At 34.4% G+C, this 22923-nt stretch overlaps 1 protein-coding gene, 1 long non-coding RNA gene and 1 pseudogene across 2 annotated transcripts; all 3 read right to left on the minus strand.

Moving 5' to 3' along the window:
- Window positions 1–508: 508 nt before the first annotated feature.
- Window positions 509–8522, minus strand: LOC142541810 (uncharacterized; annotated as a pseudogene).
- A 515-nt stretch (window positions 8523–9037) lies between these two features.
- Window positions 9038–10988, minus strand: LOC142541822 (uncharacterized). Its single transcript, XR_012819464.1, has 2 exons — window positions 10877–10988; window positions 9038–9493 (listed from the first exon to the last, which is right to left on the minus strand). It is a non-coding gene; the product is annotated as an uncharacterized LOC142541822 (long non-coding RNA).
- Window positions 10989–13152: 2164 nt separating this feature from the next.
- On the minus strand, window positions 13153–16687 carry LOC142541816 (polyol transporter 5-like). The gene is made up of 3 exons (XM_075648276.1): window positions 16444–16687; window positions 15908–16270; window positions 13153–14362 (listed from the first exon to the last, which is right to left on the minus strand). Exons 1-3 carry the CDS (start codon window positions 16583–16585, stop codon window positions 13299–13301), a joined length of 1569 nt encoding a protein of 522 aa, XP_075504391.1. The 5' UTR covers window positions 16586–16687; the 3' UTR covers window positions 13153–13298.
- Window positions 16688–22923: the final 6236 nt, after the last annotated feature.

Here is a 22923-nt window from a genome sequence, read left to right on the forward strand (position 1 = left end):
TATATGAGAGTCAATAAAACCTATACCACAAGTTGAATCGCTGGAAAACTACTCTGACAGTAACTTCCAGTACACAAAATAAACCATAACACATGATTATTTGAAGAATTCCGCAGCCAAAGGTTCCTCCACATCAATTGTATAGTTTTTGCCCGTGTTGAGATGCCATTCATTTACCTGGAGAGCAAAACATGAAAATGAACATGCGAGGTGAATTAGTTCACTCGATATTATCATTTCAAATAAGAATATGACCTCCTATTTAAAAAATCAACTAAAAAAGATATTTCCTTGTATGAATGGACTTTACCGATGCATGTTTTTGGTGCATACGCTTATATATTTGAGATATAATTTTATATAATTTGAAACAAGATATCGATATAGTATACGATCAGCCATAAAATGATATGCTTAGTAATTGTTCTTGCATAACGCATGCTTGTGCCCCCAAATATTTAAGAATAGGCAAAAACTTGTGTGAGACAGTCTCACGGGTCGTATTTTGTGAGACGGATCTCTTATTTGGGTCATCCATGAAACATTATTATTTTTTATGCTAAGAATATTACTTTTTATTGTGGATTTAGGTATGATTGACCCGTCTCACAGATAAAGATTCGTGAGACCGTCTCACAAGAGACCTACTCTTAAGAATAATAAATTCAGAAAATAAACTTGTTCACCTCTCGAATGATAAAAACCATAACACGAAAAGTTTATAAATGTATTCCAGAATCCAGAAAGCTCAAAGTTGAAAGAAGCCTATGGCATGGCTTCAAGAAATTAGTCGCCCTCATTTTTCTTTTGCAACCAAAAGTTGGTCCAATAATTCATTATCTATGATCGTTGCTAGTTTCTACTTGGAGTGGAGTAAGCACGAGTATAACAATGTTCATTAAAATCCACAGACTTGAAATGCATGTGTGCGCATACCGTAGTTTTGACGGACCCTTGTGAACCTATAAATGGCTTTTACGAGGGAACCAAATTTCATAGACTTCAGTGGTCCCATGTATCTGCAATCAAACAACACAGTACAAAGTCCAGTGTTCGAGAACTGAATATTTAGTCAAGACTAAAAGGAGAGACTCAACAGAACAAATCAACCGTCCAGGTTTAGTAGAGGTTTGCTTTGGCTGCTGCAAGAGATAGTAATGACATGTATATAACATGGAAGATGCACTTCTAATTTTCCCCAAGCAATAGTAAAAGGGTGCGAAAATTAGTTTGAAGAGTGATTTTAATACTCACACCATCTCAGCATAACGAATTCTCCAAGCGGGAAATCCCAGGTGACATCTTGCAGGCCCATAAATCAACATGAGATCAGGTTCTGGTTCTCCATAACCTGATTTCACCAAAATACTGGCATGTTTTTTTTGAAAAAGATGATAAATCAGAAAACATGGAATTGGTGAAACACAGAGGCAAGCAAACAAACCTATCACTCCAAGAGCAACGGTCATATCAGATTCCGTCAAATTTGGCTTATCGTACCGGAATTATGCTTCTCTAGAAGAAAATTTGCTGCTCTGTCAATTGCATGTTTCCCATCTGAAAAGAAATGACTTCCAACTCGTAGTTTCCTGTGAAGGATGATTGATTTAGAGGGCAATGTCAGTGGGATTTAAGAGACAGAAAAACTACAAACTATCTTCGTGTCAGGCAGCACCTTGGAGATCTTTTCACTTTTCAAACACAGAGTGAGGGCTTCTTTAGATTTCTTCAGCACTCCTACAGCATGAAAGGATTTGTAATCACGATGCTCTAAGGTCAACAAAATGTTAGCAATACACCATCATGGATTAATTTATAGCAGGGATCTTACCTTCTGTATCATATAGACACACTTTCTTTATTTCAATAGCTTCAAGCCACCTCAATAGGTGAAGAACTTGTAGTGCGAGCGGCTTCTTCACTATCTATAACAACTGACAGGTACTGAAATTTATTGATGTCAAGATCTCTATAACTCCTCAGGAAGCCACTGGAGATAAGGAAACTCTCAAGTGCGTTGACCAGACTCAACAAGAAGTACCATATACTCACGTTCAGATGCATAATGAGCCAGAGAAAACGAAGCCCGATATGGCCACACTGTTAGAATTTTAGATCTGATAAATACCACAAATATTTTTTGAAAAAAAATTGGAGATTTTTTAACATACTGATACATTAAAGTTGATTGCATTCAGGAATTTATTTCTCTTGCGTGTGACAAGCCTTTTATATCACATTAACGCATAGTTCTGTTAGTTGTCCTACATCGGTTGGATAAAATACCTGGAAGTTGTATATATGGACTTTGACAATCCTCCTCCCTTGAGCTAGCTTTTGGGGTTGAGTTAGGTCCAAGTTTCAATCTTAACATGGTATTAGAGCTTAGGTTCCACCGTTATGTGTTAGACTGCTTATAGTTAGACCATCCGTTCTGCCTATAGTTAGACCATCCGTTCTGCCCATAGTTGGGTCATTTGTAAACTCCACGCTCCGGATGTTCATTGCTGGGCGTGAGGGGTGTGTTAATTGTCCCTACATCTGTTGGATAAAATACCTGAGAGTTGCATATATAGATTTGGACAATCCTCCCCCTTGAGCTAGTTTTTGGGATAAGTTAGGTCCAAATTCCAATCTTAACAAGTTCCACTAACGACCAGAAATAAAATCAGATGCATGATTCGTTACTCATTATGCATTAGGTCTCTCTACAAAGTTCGACTTATGAAAAGTTAACCGATATTCTTCTCAAGAGAATCTACTATTAGAATTAGTAGGATTGCGCATGGCTGAATTTTTTATTATTCGTGGACATTAAAGATCAGATCATCATATGAAACAGCAAATGCAATGTGGGAAGCACCTCGTCAATTTTGATGGAATTTTTTGTTAAATTTCAATGCAACCCCACCTAAAACGTAAAGTAAACTTGAAAAACGAACACCCATCGAGCAACAATTGTACCATCCATACCATTCGAAAAGAACTAAGATATGCACAAACTCACTAATGAGCGAGAGTTGAAGGAAAAGAGATGGAGAACATTTCCTTATTTTCCTTACTGAAAGAAAGAATAATGAACAAGTGTTTTGTACATGAATATTTACATGGCTATTTTACTCCTACACTTACTAACCAACTAACAACCTCTTAACTGCTATATTAACTAATAATTAACTGTCTAAGCTTTATGTTAGCTAATACGCCCCTTCAAGATGGACGATATATGTCTATGAATGCCATCTTGGACATGAGAGCAGCCAATGAAGAAAAAGGAAGTGGTTTCGTGAACATGTCGGCGAGCTGTAAATGCGATCGTACAAGAAGAAGTTTGATTACCCCAGCACCTATCTTTTCCAGCACAAAATGACAATCGATTTCAATGTGTTCGGTGCGTTCATGGAATATTGGATTATTAGCAATGTGGATGGTAGCATGGTTGTCACAAAAAATGGTGGCGGGAGAAGATAAAGTAACATGAAAATCTTTTAATAACTGCAATATCCAAACTAGTTCACTGGTGGTTCTTTCCAGTGCTCGGTATTCGGCTTCAGCTGAAGATCGAGAAGTGGTGGTCTGGCTTTTAGCCTTCCAAGATACAAAAGAATCACCAAGAAAAACGCAGAAGCCTGTGACGGAGCGTCGAGTATCAGGGCAGGATGCCCAATCAGCATCCGAAAAAGCCTTAATTTGAATTGATGAAGAAGCAGAAAAGAAGATTCCTTGGCCAGGAGATGACTTAAGGTACCTGAGTAAGTGGTGAGCGGCTGTCAAATGTGCGGAACGAGGTTGAGCAACAAACTGACTCAACTTATGGACAACATATGTGATATCAGGACGTGAGATGGTGAGGTACAAAAGACGACCAATGAGACGTCTATAAATCGCATCATCGGCAAGTAAGTCTCCTTGACCAGCAGACAGATGCATAGTTGGATCCATGGGAGTATTTGTAGGCCTGCCAGCGAGAAAACCATTGTCTTCCAAGAGTTGCAGCATGTACTGACGTTGACCAAGGGAGATTCCTTCCTTGGAACGAGCGATCTCCAAGCCTAGAAAGTATTTTAGGGGGCCTAAGTCCTTCAATTTAAATTGAGTTTTGAGAAATGTTTTGAGAGAATTTATGACATGCTGAGATGGGCCAACTATGATGATATCATCGACATACACTAGCAATGCGATGAAAGAGGAGTCTGCTCCTTTGGTGAACAAAGTGTAATCTGATTTGGATTGAGTGAATCCAAAGTTAAGTAGAGAGTGAGAGAACTTCGAATACCACTGTCGAGAGGCTTGTTTGAGGTCATATAAGAATTTATTAAGTTTGCAGACCAAGGGATTAGGAACAAACTTTGAATCTGGTGCCTTTGCATAGCCTAGTGGCAAATCCATATATACTTCTTCAAATAAATCACCATTGAGAAACGCATTATTAACATCGAGCTATACCAAGTGCCAATTATTGACAGCAACAAGGGCAAGAAAAATCTTGACAGTAGCAAGTTTTGCAACGAGTGAAAATGTTTCAAAGAAATCAACACCCTCTTGTTGAGTGTATCTTTTTGCCACTAGACGAGCTTTGTAACGGTCAACCGATCCATTGGGTGCATACTTGGTTTTGAAAACCCAACGGCATCCAATGGTATGTTTGCCCTGAGGTAGTGGTACAACGGACCATGTAAAATTGTCTTCTAGGACCAATAGTTCATCCTTCATAGCATTTCTCCACTGAGGACATTGCACAGCCTCATGATAAAACTTTGGTTCGAATTGTGCAGAAACATCGAGTGAAAAGGCTTTATGCTGCTGTGACAGAAGGTTGTATGATAGATGATTGCTTAAAGGGTATGGAACTGAGGACTCAGAATGTGGAGTTTGCATCAACAGATTACAGTGATAGTCTCGAAGGTATGACGGGGGCTGAGGAATCCTGGAAGAAGTTCGAACCTGTGCATTAGCTTGTGGGGATTGAGACTCAGATTGGATGGGAAGATTCTCAGCTGTAGAGATTTGAGGATCCTCAGATATATTTATATTTGGAGCATTCTGAGGTGGACCATCGAATGGGGGAATGTCTTCAAGCACTAGTTTGGGCAGCACAAGGTCAATGAATACATCTACCAAAGGTTCTGATGTGTCACTCGAATGGAAAGGGAAGATGTTCTCATGGAACATCACATCTCTTGACACAAAAATCTCTGAAGTGTGGATATCATACATCTTATTACCCCCATCATTCCGGGAGGATAGCCCAGAAAGACACACGTCCTTGCTCGTGGTTGGAACTTGTGTCTAGACGCATGGAGCGTGGAAGCAAAACCCAGACAACCAAACACCTTGAGGATTGAGTAATCAAATGTGTTCTTGTATAAGAGCTCATAAGGAGTCTTGTGTTTAAGCCATGGAGAAGGAGTTCGATTAATCAAGAATGTTGTTGTTAGAACACATTCTCCCCAAAATCTGATGGGAACTTTCGACTGAAAATACAAAGATCTCACCACATTCAGTAGGTGCTGATGTTTTCTTTCAACTACCGAATTTTGTTTTGGTCTTTGCACACAAGAGAATTGGTGTATCATTCCCTTCGTGTGAACTAGATCTGTGAATGCCAATTCTGGAGCATTGTCAGACCTAATGGCCTTAATTTTACTATCAAACTGAGTCTCCACCATAGTATGAAACCGTGAAAAAATAGTGATGCATCAGACTTGGTTTGCATGAGGAACAACCAAGTAAAACCTGTGCAATCAACCACAAGACTGAGAAAATATCGTGGATTATGTATGGTGGAGGCATTAAAAGGTCCCCAAATATCACAATGTATCAAATCAAAAGGAGATGAAGTCATATGATGGTTCGAAACAAAAGATAACCTTCTTTTTTTAGCTAAAGGACAAATATAGTATGGTTTAATATTGTCCAATGTAACCTTTTGACAATTAAGTCGACTTTGTAAGCATTCCAAAATCTTGTTGGAAGGATGTCCTAGGCGATTGTGCCATTCTTGAACTGAAACCGTGTTTGTGGGAAATTCAGAGGCCCTGGCTGCTTCTAAAACATATAGATTCTCCACTCGTCTACCCTTCCCAATCATCTTCTTGAGACTGATATCCTGGATCACAAACTGGTCATGGAAGAAACTTATAACCACCTCATTATGTGCAATGAATGAACCCACAGAAAACAAATTGAACTTGAATTCTGGAACGAATAATACATCTCGAATAATCAGGGTATCATTTATCTTGACATCGCCACATAACGCAACACTAACATGTGTATGGTTTGGTAAAGTAACAACAGAATTCTGTATAGGTCTCATACAGATAAACTCTTTAGGATTTGAACAGATATGTCTTGAGGCTCCCGAATCCATTATCCAACTGGACGAAGACATTAGGGAATGTGGTACAGAGATGGAAAGACATGTACCTGAAGAATGTGATCTGTTAGATGAATCATGTGGCCTTGTCATGGTAGAGGACAGATGATTGGCAAACATGGTCATGAGTTGACCATATTGATCCTTGTTCAGGCTTTGGAAGAATTGTCCATTGTTATTGCCAGTGACATTGGTTTCTGCCTCAGAGGCTGATGTGCCTGAAACTTGATGAAACTGATGATTTTGGGTTGAAAACTGATGTCGAGGCTTTGACTTAAACCCCGTTGGATAACCATGTATCTTGTAACAGGTATCCAGAGTGTGACCATGTATGTTACATGCGGTGCAGAAAAGGTGTTCTTTCGGATAGCTCCTGAAATTGAGGCGGGGTTTACCTTTGGCCACAGACCCCATGCTATCAGCTGAGAATTTTGTTGGTTCTCCACTTGAGAATTTTGTTGGTTCTCCCTTGATTGCAAATGTCATCCCATCCGTCGAATATGTGGGTGTAACTTGTGAACCAATTTGGCGTTGCCTCTCTTCTTGAATGATCATAGAGAAGACTTTGTTGATCGGAAGACTTTGTTGATCGGAGGCAGGGGATCAATCAATAGAATCTGACTTCTTACTTGGGAGAAAGACTCATTGAGTCCCATAAAAAATGCTAGCACATAATCCATCTGATGATGCAATTCTAGTTTCCTAATCCCTTCACAACAGCTTCCACAAACACATTGAGGTCTGAAATTGTTGAGTTCTTCCCAAATAGTTTTAAGCTTAGTGAAGTATAAGCTTACAAACGTTTGGCCCTGACGATGATTGATCAATTCACGCCTTAGTTGAAAAATTCTCAGGCCATTGCTCTGCTGAAATCGATCCTTGAGCTCTTGCCAATTTCCAAGGCTGATTCCACAAAAATAATGCTTGCTGATAGTTCCTTTGAAACGGAATTGAGTATCCACGAGATCACCATATTGTTGTTTCTCTTCCATGAAGTCAACAAGCTTGGATCAGAATTATCAGGCTTGAGAACTGATCCATCCACAAACCCCAGCTTATTTTTTATAGAAAGAGCTATAACCATAGCTCGATACCAGGAGGCAAAGTTATCTCCGGTCAGTAGTTGCGAGACGAGAACGAGTCCTGGACTGTCGGAGTGATGTATGTAGTAGGGACTTGAGGTATCATCAGAATGAGTGATCGCTTGTACCATTGCAGAAGAAACTCAAGCAAAATGAACGATTAGTCGATTGAATTATGACTTTGAATCGATGGACTCAAGCGAGATGAATTCAATCAGATTGTCGGAGTATGCGAGCGGCGATCACTCTGATTTGATCGGAGATCTTCAATTAAGGACTGAGCGGTTTGCTCTGATACCATATTGAGTGAGAGTTGAAGGAAAAGAGATGGAGAACATTTCCTTATTTTCCTTACTGAAAGAAAGAATAATGAACAAGTGTTTTGTACATGAATATTTGCATGGCTATTTTACTCCTACACTTACTAACCGACTAACAACCACTTAACTGCTATATTAACTAATAATTAACTGTCTAAGCTTTATGTTGGCTAATACTCACCGAGCCAATACGGACGCATACCTTCTGCATTTCATTCCCTAAGTCCAATATTCTGCAAATACCCCAACCTGCAAGTTTAGTCGACAACAAATTCCGTCACAAAAAATCCAAAGTCACAAGCAGAAACAGTAGACACTAAATTATTCAACAGCTAAAGATAAAATCAAATATGCAGTAATTAAAAAAACACAAATAATCACTAACACTGATTCAATCCACCGAAGAAACACGACCAAACGAACGAAGTCAACCTTCAGCATATCTGTTCAGAGGAACAAAAAAGAGCCGCTTGAAATAGGTCGATTCTAACTGAAAGACGACATTTTTCATCGATAAATTTCACTGAAACAAGCCATAAAGTCGCTGAAACTGCACCTAGCAAATTAATCAACCACAAATGATTATGAAAAAAACAAGAGCTCACCTAAAATTTCCTGTTGCTTGAATCCAAAGTAGTACACTTCCCAGAGAAATCAAAGGGAGATGAGAGGAAACTCCACCGAAAATTCTGGCTTAGTTCAAGAACATCGGCATTGGATGACTCCAGTTGCGCGAGTTTTAAATGTGCCTAGGCGTTGGTAGTGCGTGTGCGTGAGAGAGAGAGAGAGCTGATAACCAATCAGAACAGAACACGTCATTAGTTAATGCATTTTTTATTTCGACACATGAATCTCTTTGGGCCTTTGAAATGATGGGCTCCATTTATCTGGTTCACCTCTCATCTCAGCCCCATACAGACCCATTAAAGTTCAGGTTTTGGGCCACAAATGGCCCAGTACACGTTTGATAGCTGATATCCAATCAGCACTGAACACGTCATTATTAGTTATTAAATAATTTTTCACGTCCCTGTGAATTCCTATGGATAATAATATTGGCGAGTTCTTTAGGTAGTGATCGAATTCCATACGATGCTGATTATATTAAGGTGGCACGGATGAGTCGGGTTTTCGAAAATTCGACGTCTCATATAAAAATTGAGTCATCCTCACGTATTTTTCGACATCTTATTTTAATATCTTATAAATAAATAATATCTACGATATATTTTATTATATCACAAACATAACTCGTAAAATACGAATAAAAAAATCCTTAGGACTGTAACATTTTTAGAGATTACTTTATCCAAATACTTTAACTAAAAAATCGCTCAAAAGATTCTTCAGCTGAGTTATCGTTATCATTATTATCATCATCATATTCGACAACTTTAGGCTCTTCAAAAGTAGTCGTAGAATCATCCTCGACGAATTCACAGCCATCGATGCTCTCAGCAATAGCATTGTCTACAGAGCTTTTGCATGCAATTCTCTGCTTTTCATAATTTACAAACTCCTCCCCCTGGTCGCAGGCGTGCTTGAAGGCTTCCCATTTATGCGCCAAGCTTTCGAGACAAGAGTCGCTAGCCAGGCTTTTGGGCTGCCCTTCACAACTTTGTTTAGCTTCCAAGAAATTGCTTATTTCCTCGACAAACTCTTGATATGAGTTGTCGATGGAGTCTATTATGTCATCCATGCAAGAAAGTTCACTGTAAATGAAATAATATGTTTATAAATTTTATGCAAATTTGTCTTACCCGAGTCCTAAATTCTGATCAAAGAGGCTGTATTTCTTATGAAAATGTTGGAATATGAGAATCAAACGTACGGAATAAACTATATTTGCTCAGAACTGAATAGAATTGAGGAAAGAAGTACTGCAACCACTGTGGATAACAAATTTGGGCAATAACTTGATAAGAAGTAATCATTTTCTAAATCTGATAAGCATTGCATAAAATATGGCACATTGTATATGAAAAGATTTCATCCGAAACTTGTTACATACATAATCGCCCTAAATGACTCGCGATATTCAACGTTCCATCATTAATCACCACAAATATTATGATAGTAACGAATTCGCTACGCTATATTGGTGTATCTTCTCAATGTGGATGTATCCTCTCTTAAATCTACTTCCAGATATATGAGTTTTGGCTCATTCAGAAAAGATATCTGGGAGAATTATAGTAGCAGCCATGTTAGTGAGGTACAAAAGGTAGATACTATACTATATGAATGAGTTATCTCCCGCCTACGTCTCAAACACCATAGATTATATGCGTCCCTCGTATTTTTATAGAAGAAAATCCTTTGCTCCGCTTCGTGATATATTTTCTGCTACATTATATAGTTGACCCATAGGCCATAACTTTTATTATTTGGCAAGTAAATCTTTATGAGATCATTGTTATATAATATATAATTGAAGTGTAGCATGAAATTTTTCGGAAAATATATAAAGTACAATAGTACATTGAATCCATTAATTTACGCACAATACAAAATATAGTATAAGCGTCGAGTTTGTATTAGTTTCCAATATATTTTAGCAAATAATACAAGATTTTTGTGTTACATTAGAAATTTTGCATGGTAGCACGTAGTAAAGTGGGAAATCAAATTCTCATTGTTTGAAAAAAGAATGATGACAACAAGTCTACAAGTTAGTTTCTTTGTATGATTCCTAAGAAAGAAAGAAATTGTAAAATCAAACAAGAAAAATTTATCCCATAAATGATCTCCAAATAATCACTCAAGAAACAATTTTTTAAAAAAAAAAAGCTCAATCCCATAAATTATTCTAGAAAAATTTGATTATAATCTTCAAAACACAATGAATCCAAACTAATCCGAAGTTGCGCGAATTCAAATTCTCACCTTCCGTTTGTGTTTTAATATTTTTTCTGTTTAAAACATATATTTATTTGTAGATTTTATTTGGATTGTCGACTGCCCTAATTATTCACAGTAGAATGATCTAATTAATGATAAATAGATATAAAAATCTAAACCGCAAAAATTGATAAAATATGAAGAAAACATATATAAAAAAATAGAGCTCATAAAATAAAGAAAAAGAAAATGACCTTGAGGAGAGGAGATGGGAATGGTGAGAATTGGTTGCGGACTGCTGCACTGTTGAATTGTGAGAAAGATGGTGAATTAATCGAGGGTTTGCTAATTAGGGTTTCCTTTAACGATAAAAAGAATTATAATCATAATCCTAAAATGAGAAAAAAAGGATAAAAATTAAAATACTTAAAGCCCAAATAGCCCATTAATTTGCATAATTTATTAGGCCTGATTTTTATTTATTTGTTTTTTTTAAAAAAATTGACAAATTTATTTAATCCACTATCAAATATCAGTTTATTTATATATTAGTTCCTGATAAATAAAAAACTGAAAAATTTCTTTAAAATCCAAAAAGGGAAAAAAATTCCTTCTAAGCCTTTTCTACATTTTTTTCCAAATTTACTTTTGATTCATGTGTAAAAAAATTATTTGAATATTTTCTATTAACAATAATTACCTTTTTTAATTCAATTGAGATACGGTTTAAAAATTCAATTAAAAATGTCTTCAACCATAAAACAAAATATAAAACATAAAAAAAATAACATATACTTATTTGAAAATTTTAAATACTAATCAATCAAATAAAGTGAAAAAACAAACACCATATAAAATATATTTATTTTACCTTTGCTATATAAGAAAAAAGCACATTATAAATATCCATTGTTCTATTATGAGAAAAAATATATTTTAATAAAAAATTCAAGATCATTACCAATACACTACACTCGCTCATAAAATTTCATATTTTATCGTATTAATTGCAAACAAAATTTCCAAGATTGAATAATTTGATAAAATTATAAATTATAATAATAGACACATTATAAATTTATTGGCATTGTTTTGGGGATACACATAGTAAATGTTAATAAAATAACTTTTTGGGTTTATACACAATTTATTTAAAAGCGCATATTTCATTTTTCTTTAGGAATATTAATAGGTTGTTATGTATATTATGATGAGATTTTTTAGATAAATCACAACTCATTTGAATAAAAATATTGATGAAACAATTATTGTTATCATTCAAATGTGTCAAACACGTGTTATATTACAAAATTATTTATGAAAGTGAATTTAGATGAAATTATTGAATTTTAAAAAAAGTTTTTCTCATTAATTATATTGAATTTGATTTAAAATATTTTTTATCACATGTTAAAAAATAATAAAATATAGCTTCTCAAAAATTAAATAATTAAATATGTATTAAGGTCGGTGGTCGACATCAATGCACTAAACACGACAAGCATCATTCCATTGTCATAGGCTAACACAATCTAAAATTTTGATATATGATAGTGATTATTAGCCAAAAAAAATTAATCGACATGCGTTGTATTTAAGAAAGTTCTTTAAAATTAGCGAAATTTTTTTTATAATTATATTTTTTTTTTCAATTTAAATACCTATTCATTTTTCACTAATTTTTAATAATATCATCCCGTGCATCGCACGTGTTAAATACGGGTTATTCTATTATGAGTTAAAAATATTTATTAATAAAAAAAATTCAAGAACATTACCCATACACTCGTTCATAAAATTTCATATTTTATCGTATTAATCGCAAACAAAATTTCCAAGATTGAATAATTTGATAATTTCCTACTTTGTGTGTGTTAATGAAAGAAGAATATTCGTTAAATTTAGTATTTACATGTTCCATGAATTTGTTTTTATTTTTTAAAAATCTATATACTGCTATTTTTTTTCTAGAAAAATTTAAACAACGATAGAGAATGGCTGACAGCTAAAACATCGAAATAAACAAAACAAGAAAGAATCTGAGTTAAATCAAGAATCCGAAGAAACAATTTTCATATTTAAATGCAATCAATAGAATTATCAAATCTCTTGTTTATTATATGATAGATTTCTTTTTAAGATGAAATCTACAACCACTACTTTTCGATAAACACTTGGTAAATTTTTATATTTACTCTCTTCAAACCACACTAGCGAAGTTAACCGCATTGAACGAATTATATGTGATAGACTCGTCTGAAGAAGTTTTGGTATAAGAAATCAAACTCTTGACAATTGTTTAAATATTTATATACTTTACCAACTCAGATACCAGTTTATTATATGATCGTTTAAATTACAAATATTTTTCCAAATTTAGCTTTGGGAGTGAACATAATTTATAGAGAATGTTGATTCTTGTTCCTTGTTTGGACCATATCGAGTATGTTTTGTCACTTATTTCAATCCACATAACTCATTTGAGTAAAAATGCCAACAAACCATAGTGGATTCAAAAGCCATTCCCAAATTACTTGAAATTTCTTGATTGGTATTCCATTTTAAAACTTGCATTACAATAAGAAAAGCTTTGTAGCATCTTAAGCCTGAATCTTCTTAGAGAAGATAATAAGGTTTTCTTGTAAAACAAATTTACGTTTTTACTCATAAATATTTCTAATACTTATTCACCATCTGAACTTGTCCATTACCCTCACGTTTCTCTTCTTTTAATTCTCTCGCCGTCGTCCTCCACCGAAAGAAAGTCCCAAACAACGACTCCATTTCCTCCAACGTTTTCCCTCGAGTCTCGGGGAGTAAAGAGTAAAAGAACACCCATGCCACACAGGCGATCCCCGCATACAAAAAGAATGCCCCTCCAATGGTCACAGCATTGCTCAAAGATAAAAATGTCATTGAAATAATCCCACTGGTGACCCGATTCGCTGCCACCGCCATACTGCACCCTTGGGCCCTCAACCTTAAGGGGAAAATCTCCGAAGTGTAAACCCATGTAATTGGGCCCAACCCGATTGAAAAAAGGGCCACATATGCTAAAACAGAGCCTACGCATAAAGCTATGGCCCAAATCATTTTATGATCTGTATTCGAAATAATAGTCAGTCCAGTAGCAAGGCCCACTAAACTCAGAATCATTCCCGCCACACTAGATAGAAGCAACGGCCGACGTCCGGTCTTATCCAACATAAACGTCGCCACCAAGATAAACATCGTTTTCGTGAATCCGACTGCCATCGTCGCGAGTAGCTTATCGGTATCTTTCTTTATCCCCGCCTTCTCGAAAATATCTGGACTGTAAAGCACCACGGAGTCAATCCCACTCGCCTGTTGAAAGAAGTGTATCCCCAGTCCACATATCAGGATGTGGCGCACGGCAGGGGTGGGGCGGAGGAGGAGCTCGCGCCAGACGCCTTCGCCGTGGTTCCGTTTGGGGACCGAAACTATGTCTTCGTTGCAGCCATCAGGTATTCCGGCAGCTTGTTTTATATCCTCTAGTCTTAGTTTGGATTCCTCGAGCGAATCGGAGGTTTTGTCGAGCACTCGCTTTGCGTCCCCGAGTCGGCCTTGCATTACGAGCCAACGTGGCGACTCCGGCATAGCAAAGACGGCTGCAGCGATGAATACAGAGGGGATTGCGCCGACTCCGAGCATGAATCGCCACCCTAGGTCCGTTGGGAGCTTTGAGAATCCGTAGTTGGAGACGTAACCAAGCAGTATTCCTGTGAAACATGAAACATAAAACCTAACAAAAACTACTAGGTGCAATTGATTCGAATCAAGCTAGAATATCATATTACTCGCATCGACATAAATTTAGTATGCTCAAATTTGATCGAGTATTAATTCTCATGCTCGAACTCGATTCACGAAAGTATCAAGCTAGTCGAGTTCGACAAACTCGAAAAAACAGCGACAACTATATTATATTATTGTTATTTAATTTTTTTACTAAAAAATAATTTGAATAGTAGAATTAATTTTATTATATTTCCACGATTTACATTTAATTATCAATCATAAACAATTTTATTTAATTGACGTAACGTCGAATGATCTAAATTTCAGCAACAAAAACATAACAACTGTAAGTCACGATCAATGTTTGGGTAGGAAAAAGGGGAGAAGAACCGTTAATTTAACAAGTTGGGGGCACACAGTATTACCAATCCATAACATTTGTTAAAAAAACTTGTGTGAGACGTTCTCACGGGTCGTATTTTGTGATACGAATATCTTATTTAAGTTATTCATGAAAAAAATATTATTTTTTATGCTAAGTGTATTACTTTTTATTGTGAATATCGATAGGGTTGATCTATCTCGCAGACTAAGGATTCGTGAAACCGTTTCACAATAGACCTACTCAAAATTCAATTATTATTTTTATAAATCAATTTCCTTAAACACAAAATTATTGTTAAGAATATAATTCATCGTCTTAAAATCTTAGCTGAAAATCATATATATTATTTTTAATCATTAATATAATTTAAAATTTAATATTTGCATATATGGTACATAAAAAATTGAATAAAAGAAAATAAGAGTTATATATATTGTCTAAATAAATATTTTGAGAGACACAATAAGAGTGACATCTAATTTATTTTAGAGATTCTTTCATTTAATATTGTTTTTTTTAGATCTCTACTTTTATGATTTATCAATCTAAATGTAATTATTATTATTATTATTATTATTATTTGTCTTCTCCAATTATTTCTAACATCAATGCATAAAACGGAAAGGTTCGACATCTCATAGGATTTGGGCAATTGATTTTAAAAAAATTGATGGATCTCATATATATATATATATGTATAAATCTTAATATGTGTATAAATTTGACATTTGATTTTTTTTCAAGAATGGCCCACAAAATAAGACGAAATCTTCAGCATAAAACGACCCGTAAGAAAATTTTCCACACCAACCAATTATGTCCTTCACGTCTCTTGACAAGATCTGACCTTATTGTTATTTTTTCCTCATTATTATATGGGGCTACAATCATTTTGCTTCATCCTAAAAAATAAATATTTATTAAGTAGGTTTTTCTAAAACCATCTCTCTTCTTTATTTTTTATAAAATAAGTTAACTGTATTTATATTTAAATAAAAATAATAATATTATAATATAAAATATATTATTTTTTAAAAATTAGATTGAATTGGAGATATATATCAAAAAAAAAAAAAAACCACGTGAAACATGAAATTGAAGAACAGGAATCAAGATGGAGGTACAAACAGTGCCAACATACCAAAATTGATAAACACTTCCGGGAAAGAAGTGAGGAAGCCCCGGGAGGAGGCCGGCGCCACCTCCGCGGTGTACACCGGCGCAATCATCAGAGCATAGCCGACGCCTATGCCGGCCACAAATCTGCCCGCCATGAGGAAGGCGTAGTTGGTGGCGAATCCCATGAGCAGGGCGCCAGCGAAGAATATTGCTCCGGCAAAGATTATAGTGTAGCGACGGCCGATCCAGTCGGACGTGCGGCCGGCGGCGGCGGAGCCGAGGAGAGAGTACAGGTTGAGAATCCCCATTATCACTTCTTTCTGCACGTCGGTCATGGGAATGGTTTTCCGGATGTAGATTATAGCTCCACTCATCACTCCTATATCTGAATTTATATATATGACACAAAAAGATGAATCCAACCAAAAGTTCAAACAAAATTATATGTATATATATAAATTTCGCGCAAAAAGTTTAATTTTTAGTTATGATTCTTTTATAGTAAGTTCCCAAAAATCGGGTCTAAAAATGAGTGAGCTAAGCAAGAATCATATTTACCATATCCAAGTAAGATGGAGGTCATGGAGGCTAAGAAAGAGCATGCCAAAGCATATCTGTTTCTCTTCGGTTTCGCCGGTGGATCGAAAGCCGGAATGGGTTGGACATGGCCGGAGGACAGACCATGTTTGCGGTCGGCCATCGTCACGGCAGCGGCGGCGGTTTGATTTGATTTGGAGTTGGAGAACAAGTGACTTAATTACAATAGTTAGTTAAGTTGTATGTATGGAGTTGAGTGGATTGTGTATAAATAGAAGAATGAGGTTGCCTTAGGATGAGATCAATTTGCTATTTAGTGAATGGATAAAATTACTATAATTTTTACTGTTATATAATATTTGAACATTAACGATGAAATAGTTACGGTTCGAAATACATTATTGAAAAATAAATAATTAATAATTAAACTTATATAAAATATATATAACCCATAGTGTTGTCAGAAAATATATTAAAAATTGAATTACAAACAAGGACACATGCTTGTTTGTATTTGTTTGAAGGTGACTACCACAAGAATATGCCGATTAATGTCGTTAAGTTAGTATCTTAAAATTTAGAAGTATATATATGATTTGTTCAGGGAAAATTAGTTTTAAATCCCCAAATCTAAACTCAACTTTACCCTAATTTCCGACACCTTGAAAACTTTGTCCAAACTCCCTAAAAAGTTTGAAGTTTGACAAAAATATCCTTACATATTAAGTGATTGATTTTATGGCCTAAAATGATATCAGAGCCGGGGTAAAATTATTTCAAACATACAAATTTATTATTACAGAGTAATTAAATGTTAGAGGAGGAGAATTTTCTCAAATTACATGAATCCGAACTCAGGTTCGAGATTATTTATTTACAGGAATTATTCCAGAACTCTGAATATTTGCAACAGGAAGATCTAACCAATGTTAGATATCAGCTGATATAATACAGATGCATATCCACTGGTTATGCCAGGAGATAAAATCAGAAGAACAATCCATTGCTAGATTAATGATCTAGAAAGGGACAAATCAAGAAAAGGTAGAGGGACCATTCAACCATCCAACCCACTCAAGAGATAATGTCAAACACAGTTGGATGACAATAAAGAAAAGCTATGGCAAGAGTTGAAGTCCGTAAATCAAATCTGCAAAGGACTTCTATAAATAAGAAGGCTGAAGGAAGATGAAGACATCACTCAACCTCTTCTTTTTTCTTCAAAATATTTGTAATATTTTCTCTTTCAACTTTATGTGTGCTGTAAGTTCAGCTACAATTAGTAACTAAACAAGTTTCTCCTCCTCTACAGGAGTTTACTATGTAATAATATTTTGCATGTTTGAATAAAAAAACCAAGGCTTTTGCTCCTCTCATGTATTAGTTTCAATATTGAACATTTTACTATGCACCCTGAGGTAGGAAACGAAACAGGGTTGTGCTAAGTGCTGTTGAAGGAATCTGCGTCAGGAACCATCTGTTGCGACTGCGTGGTTAGGTTGTGAGGAGCAGTTTGTAAAACCCGGTGAATATAACCTGACGGCATTCTGGTAAAAAGATAGATTGTTCAATTTATTATACGGAAACATAATGGTCATTTTATAATAAAAAAAAATCGACCATTTAACATGGTATATAGGTAGAAACCTTGCGTAACTGTATGTCTTGAGGCTATATACCTTTAAGAACACACTCGATAGGTATAACAATGTCACGTACCAAAATTATAGATTTTAGGGATGTTTTTGAAAATTTTAGAAAATGAGAAGTTTAAACAAAGAAGTAAGGGGACGGGGAGTGAGGAGAAAGTTGAGTTTGAAAAAGATGAGTGATTACAAGTTTTCCCATTTGTTTATAACTATAATATATAATTGGATTACAAAAAGTTCAAACTTAAGTTTTTTTGTATAACAAAACCAACATAATAAATTATAGCCTGCGACTCTGTTTCTTCAGGATAATTTTCAGTAAAAAAAACAAAAACAAAAACATAGTACAACAAGTTGAGACATAGCTCTTTCATGAATAATTATATCAAATAAACAAATGAATGATATAGTTTAATATGTTATCATAAAATCAGAAATAGAATATATGATTTCTTAAAGCGCAAGTGATATTTTTAATTTTAACTAAAATGATTTAATATATTTATTAAATAGGTAGAGTCTGAGTCGTGTGTTATATGATTTATTAACTCATTATATTCCTTTGGTAAAAAAAATAATACTCGTAGCCTAACCAAAAATCCATTTAACTTACTCAATCTGCCTCGAGTGCCTAGAGCTGATAGTCAGCTCAAATGGTTGCGGGCTCATCCAAATGGTCATGAGCTAGTTCAATCGATCTAGATTTCAACATTAGCTCGGGAGAATTCATGTGCTCGGGAACTCGGAGCTAACTAGTAGAGACTCTCATACTAGAGTGTCTAGGAGTCATTCTTTGACAATTAGGGCATCCACAGTGGTGGATATAATCCAATCCACGTCATTCAAATATCATCTTCATCTAAATATTCATCACTGCACACAATTGATTTGTGTGCCACAACAATATTGGTTACAAATTTGTAACCGGGTATTGCTATTTTTTTTAAAATTTCTTGAAGTCATCGTGATTGAGACGCGCTTGTTTTTTGATTCGATGTCTTTTTTTGGGTCGAGGTGGGTCGAGTCTTTTTTGGGTCGAGTTTTTTTTTTTGTCGAGTTCGATCTAAGCTCGACCCAAACACAAGGGTCAAACTCTTCACTAAAATAGTGAAGAGCTTGGGTCGAGTACTATTTTAGTGAAGAGTTTGCTCGACCCAAGATCAGGGGTCGAGCTTCTTTTTATTTTTTATTTTTACTTTTTTTAAAATATTTATATAATTATATTTAATTATTATGTGAAATATAAATGGACGACTGAATGGAATCTGCATAATGTTTTTTTAATGTTATAAATATTGTTTTGTGGTAAATTAGTTTTGTATAGTTCGTTATAAATTTTTAAATTTTATTAATTTTTATTTTTTTACAAATTAGTTATTCAAAAATAATCGTTATAAACTTTGTAATTTTATATTTCAATAAAAATATAATACTAAATAATAGATAAAAATAATTAAAGTGATGAAATGATTTTATTTAAATGAAAACAAAATATTAATTAAAGTGTTAGTGAGACTCATAAATATGTGGTTGGTGTGAGATATTTGATTGTGAAATATGAAATATTTGAGTAGAGAAATATTTGATTGATGATGTGGATTAGGGGATATTTGATTGATGATGTGGATTAGGGGGTCTACAAATATTTGTAGGAAATATCCTTATTACTGTGGATGGCCTTAAGAGATTATATATTTATTGTATTTGAATAAACAATCATAATTCATAAGTTAGATGTGAACTTTGCGTTGATAATTGGAAAAATATTGGAATAGAATGGTCAACAAAGTTCTATTCAAGTCAATATTGAGTTACTGTGGTCAACAAGCACCCAACCCCACACTTCTCTGTTTCCTACGTTTGTTATTTTGTGTAGCCGTATTATTCACTTCTTCTCTTATACCAATTTTCATTTATATTTCTATATATTTTTTTATTTTATTTTATTATTTTTTCTAATAAATTAATTTGTTCCCCACACATCTCCACTTTCAAAAAATAATTCGATTTTGTCTCATTTTGTCGACGGGCAAAATCAGGAATTGTGATTGAGATACTTGATTATTAATAATAATATAATCTCGGTACAAATGATCATATAATATGATTCTTTAAAATAAATTGTCTTTAATTTTTTTTCTACATACTATGTACAATTTTTTAAAGTAAATTAGTTAGAACTTTTATAATTCTCATATCGGAAGTTGAATTCAACTCATGCTATTTCTGGAGTAATATTTTTCTTTATTTTTTTAATAAAAACTCTTTTGGGTCATGCAATCATAGTTATCATGATAGTCCATAGATTCTTATTCACACAACTCTTCACTCTTGGTCAAGAAGTACATGTCTTCCTTGGTTTCGAACTCGAAACCGTCTAAGCCATAAGTATTTGGATTTATAAAAATTATAACAATTGAGCTAATGTCATTCAGATTACCAATGGAACATGTTAACAAATCGTTCGGCGCTTAATATATTATATATTAAAATAGTTGAAGTCACATCGTAATATATAATATGTCGGCCGGATCTCTTCCGTGTCAACTTAAAAGTAGCAAAGCTTCCGATTTAACAAGGGATCAGGAAGCCACCGACCCAATGGAATTTCTAAAAAAATGGAAAGTTTAACTTCGACTATATATATGCTTTGTTTAACTGAAGAATTTCTTTTGAAAATGTAAAAAAAGAGTATGTTACGTGGTACGATTTCATAGATACTTATCCGTGAGATAGGTCGATATGATCCATTTTCGGAGTGATAAAGATATTTTTTGATTAAAATCTATCCACTGGTTATAATTCAGACGCATATCCACTGGTTATACCAGGAGATAAAATCAGAAGAACAATCCATTGTTAGATTAATGATCTAGAAAGGGACAAATCAAGAAAAGGTGGAGGGACCATTCAACCACCCAACCCACTCAAGAGATAATGTCAAACACAGCTGGATGGCAATAAAGAAAAGCTATGGCAAGAGTTGAAGTTCGTAAATCAAATCCGCAAAGGGTTTCTATAAATAAGAAGGCTGAAGGAAGATGAAGACACCACTCAACCTCTTCGTTTTTCTTCAATATATTTGTAATATTTTCTCTTTCAAGTTTATGTGTGCTGTAAGTTCAGCTACAATTAGTAGCTAAACAAGTTTCTACTCCTCTACAGGAGGTTACTATGTAATAATATTTTGTATGTTTGAATAAAAAAACCAAGGCTTTTGTCCCTCTCATGTATTAGTTTCAATATTGAACATTTTACTATGCACCCTGAGATAGGAAACGAAACAGGGTTGTGCTAAGTGCTGTTGAAGTAATCTGCATCAGGAACCATCTGTTGCGACTGCGTGGTTAGGCTGTGAGGAACAGTCTGTAAAATCCGATGGATATAACCTGACTGGTATTCTGGTAAAAAAGGTAGATTGTTCAATTTATTATACGGAAGCATGATGGTCCTTTAATAAAAAAAATCGATCATTTGAACATGGTATATAGGCTGTAAACCTTGTGTAGCTGCATGTCTTGAGGCTATATGCCTTTAAGAACATGCTCGATAGGTATAACAATGTCACGTACCAAAATTATAGATTTTAGGGATGTTTTTGAAAATTTTAGAAAAATGGGGAGTTTAAACAAATGAATAAAGGGATGGGGAGTGGGGAGAAAGTTGAGTTTGAAAAAGGGGAGTGACTACAAATTTCCCCATTTGTTTATAACTATAATATAATAATTGGATTACAAAAATTTCAAATTTAATTTTTTTATATAACAAAACCAACATAATAAATTATAGCCTGCGACTCTATTTCTTCAAGATAATTTTCAGGAAAAAAAAACAAAAAAAACATAGTATAACAAGTTGAGACATAGCTCTTTTATGAATAATTATATCAAATAAAAAAGAATGATACAGTTTAATATATTATCATAAAATCATAAATAGAATGTATGATTTCTTAAAGCATATGTAATATTTTTGATTTTAACTAAAATGATTTAATATATTTATTAAATAGGTCGAGTCTGAGTCGTGTCTTATATGATTTATTAACTCATTATATTTCTTTGGGTAAAAAAAACAATACTCATTAGCTATCCATTTAACTTACTCAAACCGCCTCGAGTGTCCGGACCTAATAGTCAGCTCAAATGGTTGCGGGCTCATCCAAATGGTCATGAGCTAGTTCAATCGATCTAGATTTCAACATTAGCTCGGGAGAATTCGTGTGCTCGGGAACTCGGAGCTAACTAGTAGAGACTCTCCTACTAGGGTGTCTAGGAGTCATTCTTTGACAATAAAGAGATTATATATTTACTGTATTTGAATAAAGAATCATAATCATAAGTTAGATGTGAACTTTGCGTTTATAACTTTTTTTAAAAAAATCTTGCAAACATGTGGAAAAATATTGTCATAGAATGGCCAATAAAGTTCCATTTTGATAAAAACAAAAAAGTGACCACACACTTTCAAGTCAATATTGAGTTACTGTAGTCAACAAGCATCCAACCCCACTCTTCTCTGTTTTCTACGTTTGTAATTTTCTGCAGCTGTATTATTCTTTCCATGGACATCCACTTCTTCTCTCACACCAATTTTCATTTAAATTTCTATATTATTTTATTATTTTTTCTGATAAATTAATTTGTTTCCCACACATCTCCCCTTTCAAAAAAAAAAAAAATCATTTGTCATCTCATCTCACGAATCAAACGATATCTTAAAAAGATTTTAACTTCGGTTACCAAGATGCTTAGCTCAAATATGATACCGTTCAGACTAAAAAGTATGTGATGAAACATACGTGAAAATTAACAAGGTTTTAGTAAGTGTTTGCAATAAATTAAAAAAGTGA

Source organism: Primulina tabacum, chromosome 1 (assembly GCF_025594145.1).
Source record: "Primulina tabacum isolate GXHZ01 chromosome 1, ASM2559414v2, whole genome shotgun sequence".
Taxonomy (NCBI): Eukaryota; Viridiplantae; Streptophyta; class Magnoliopsida; order Lamiales; family Gesneriaceae; genus Primulina; species Primulina tabacum.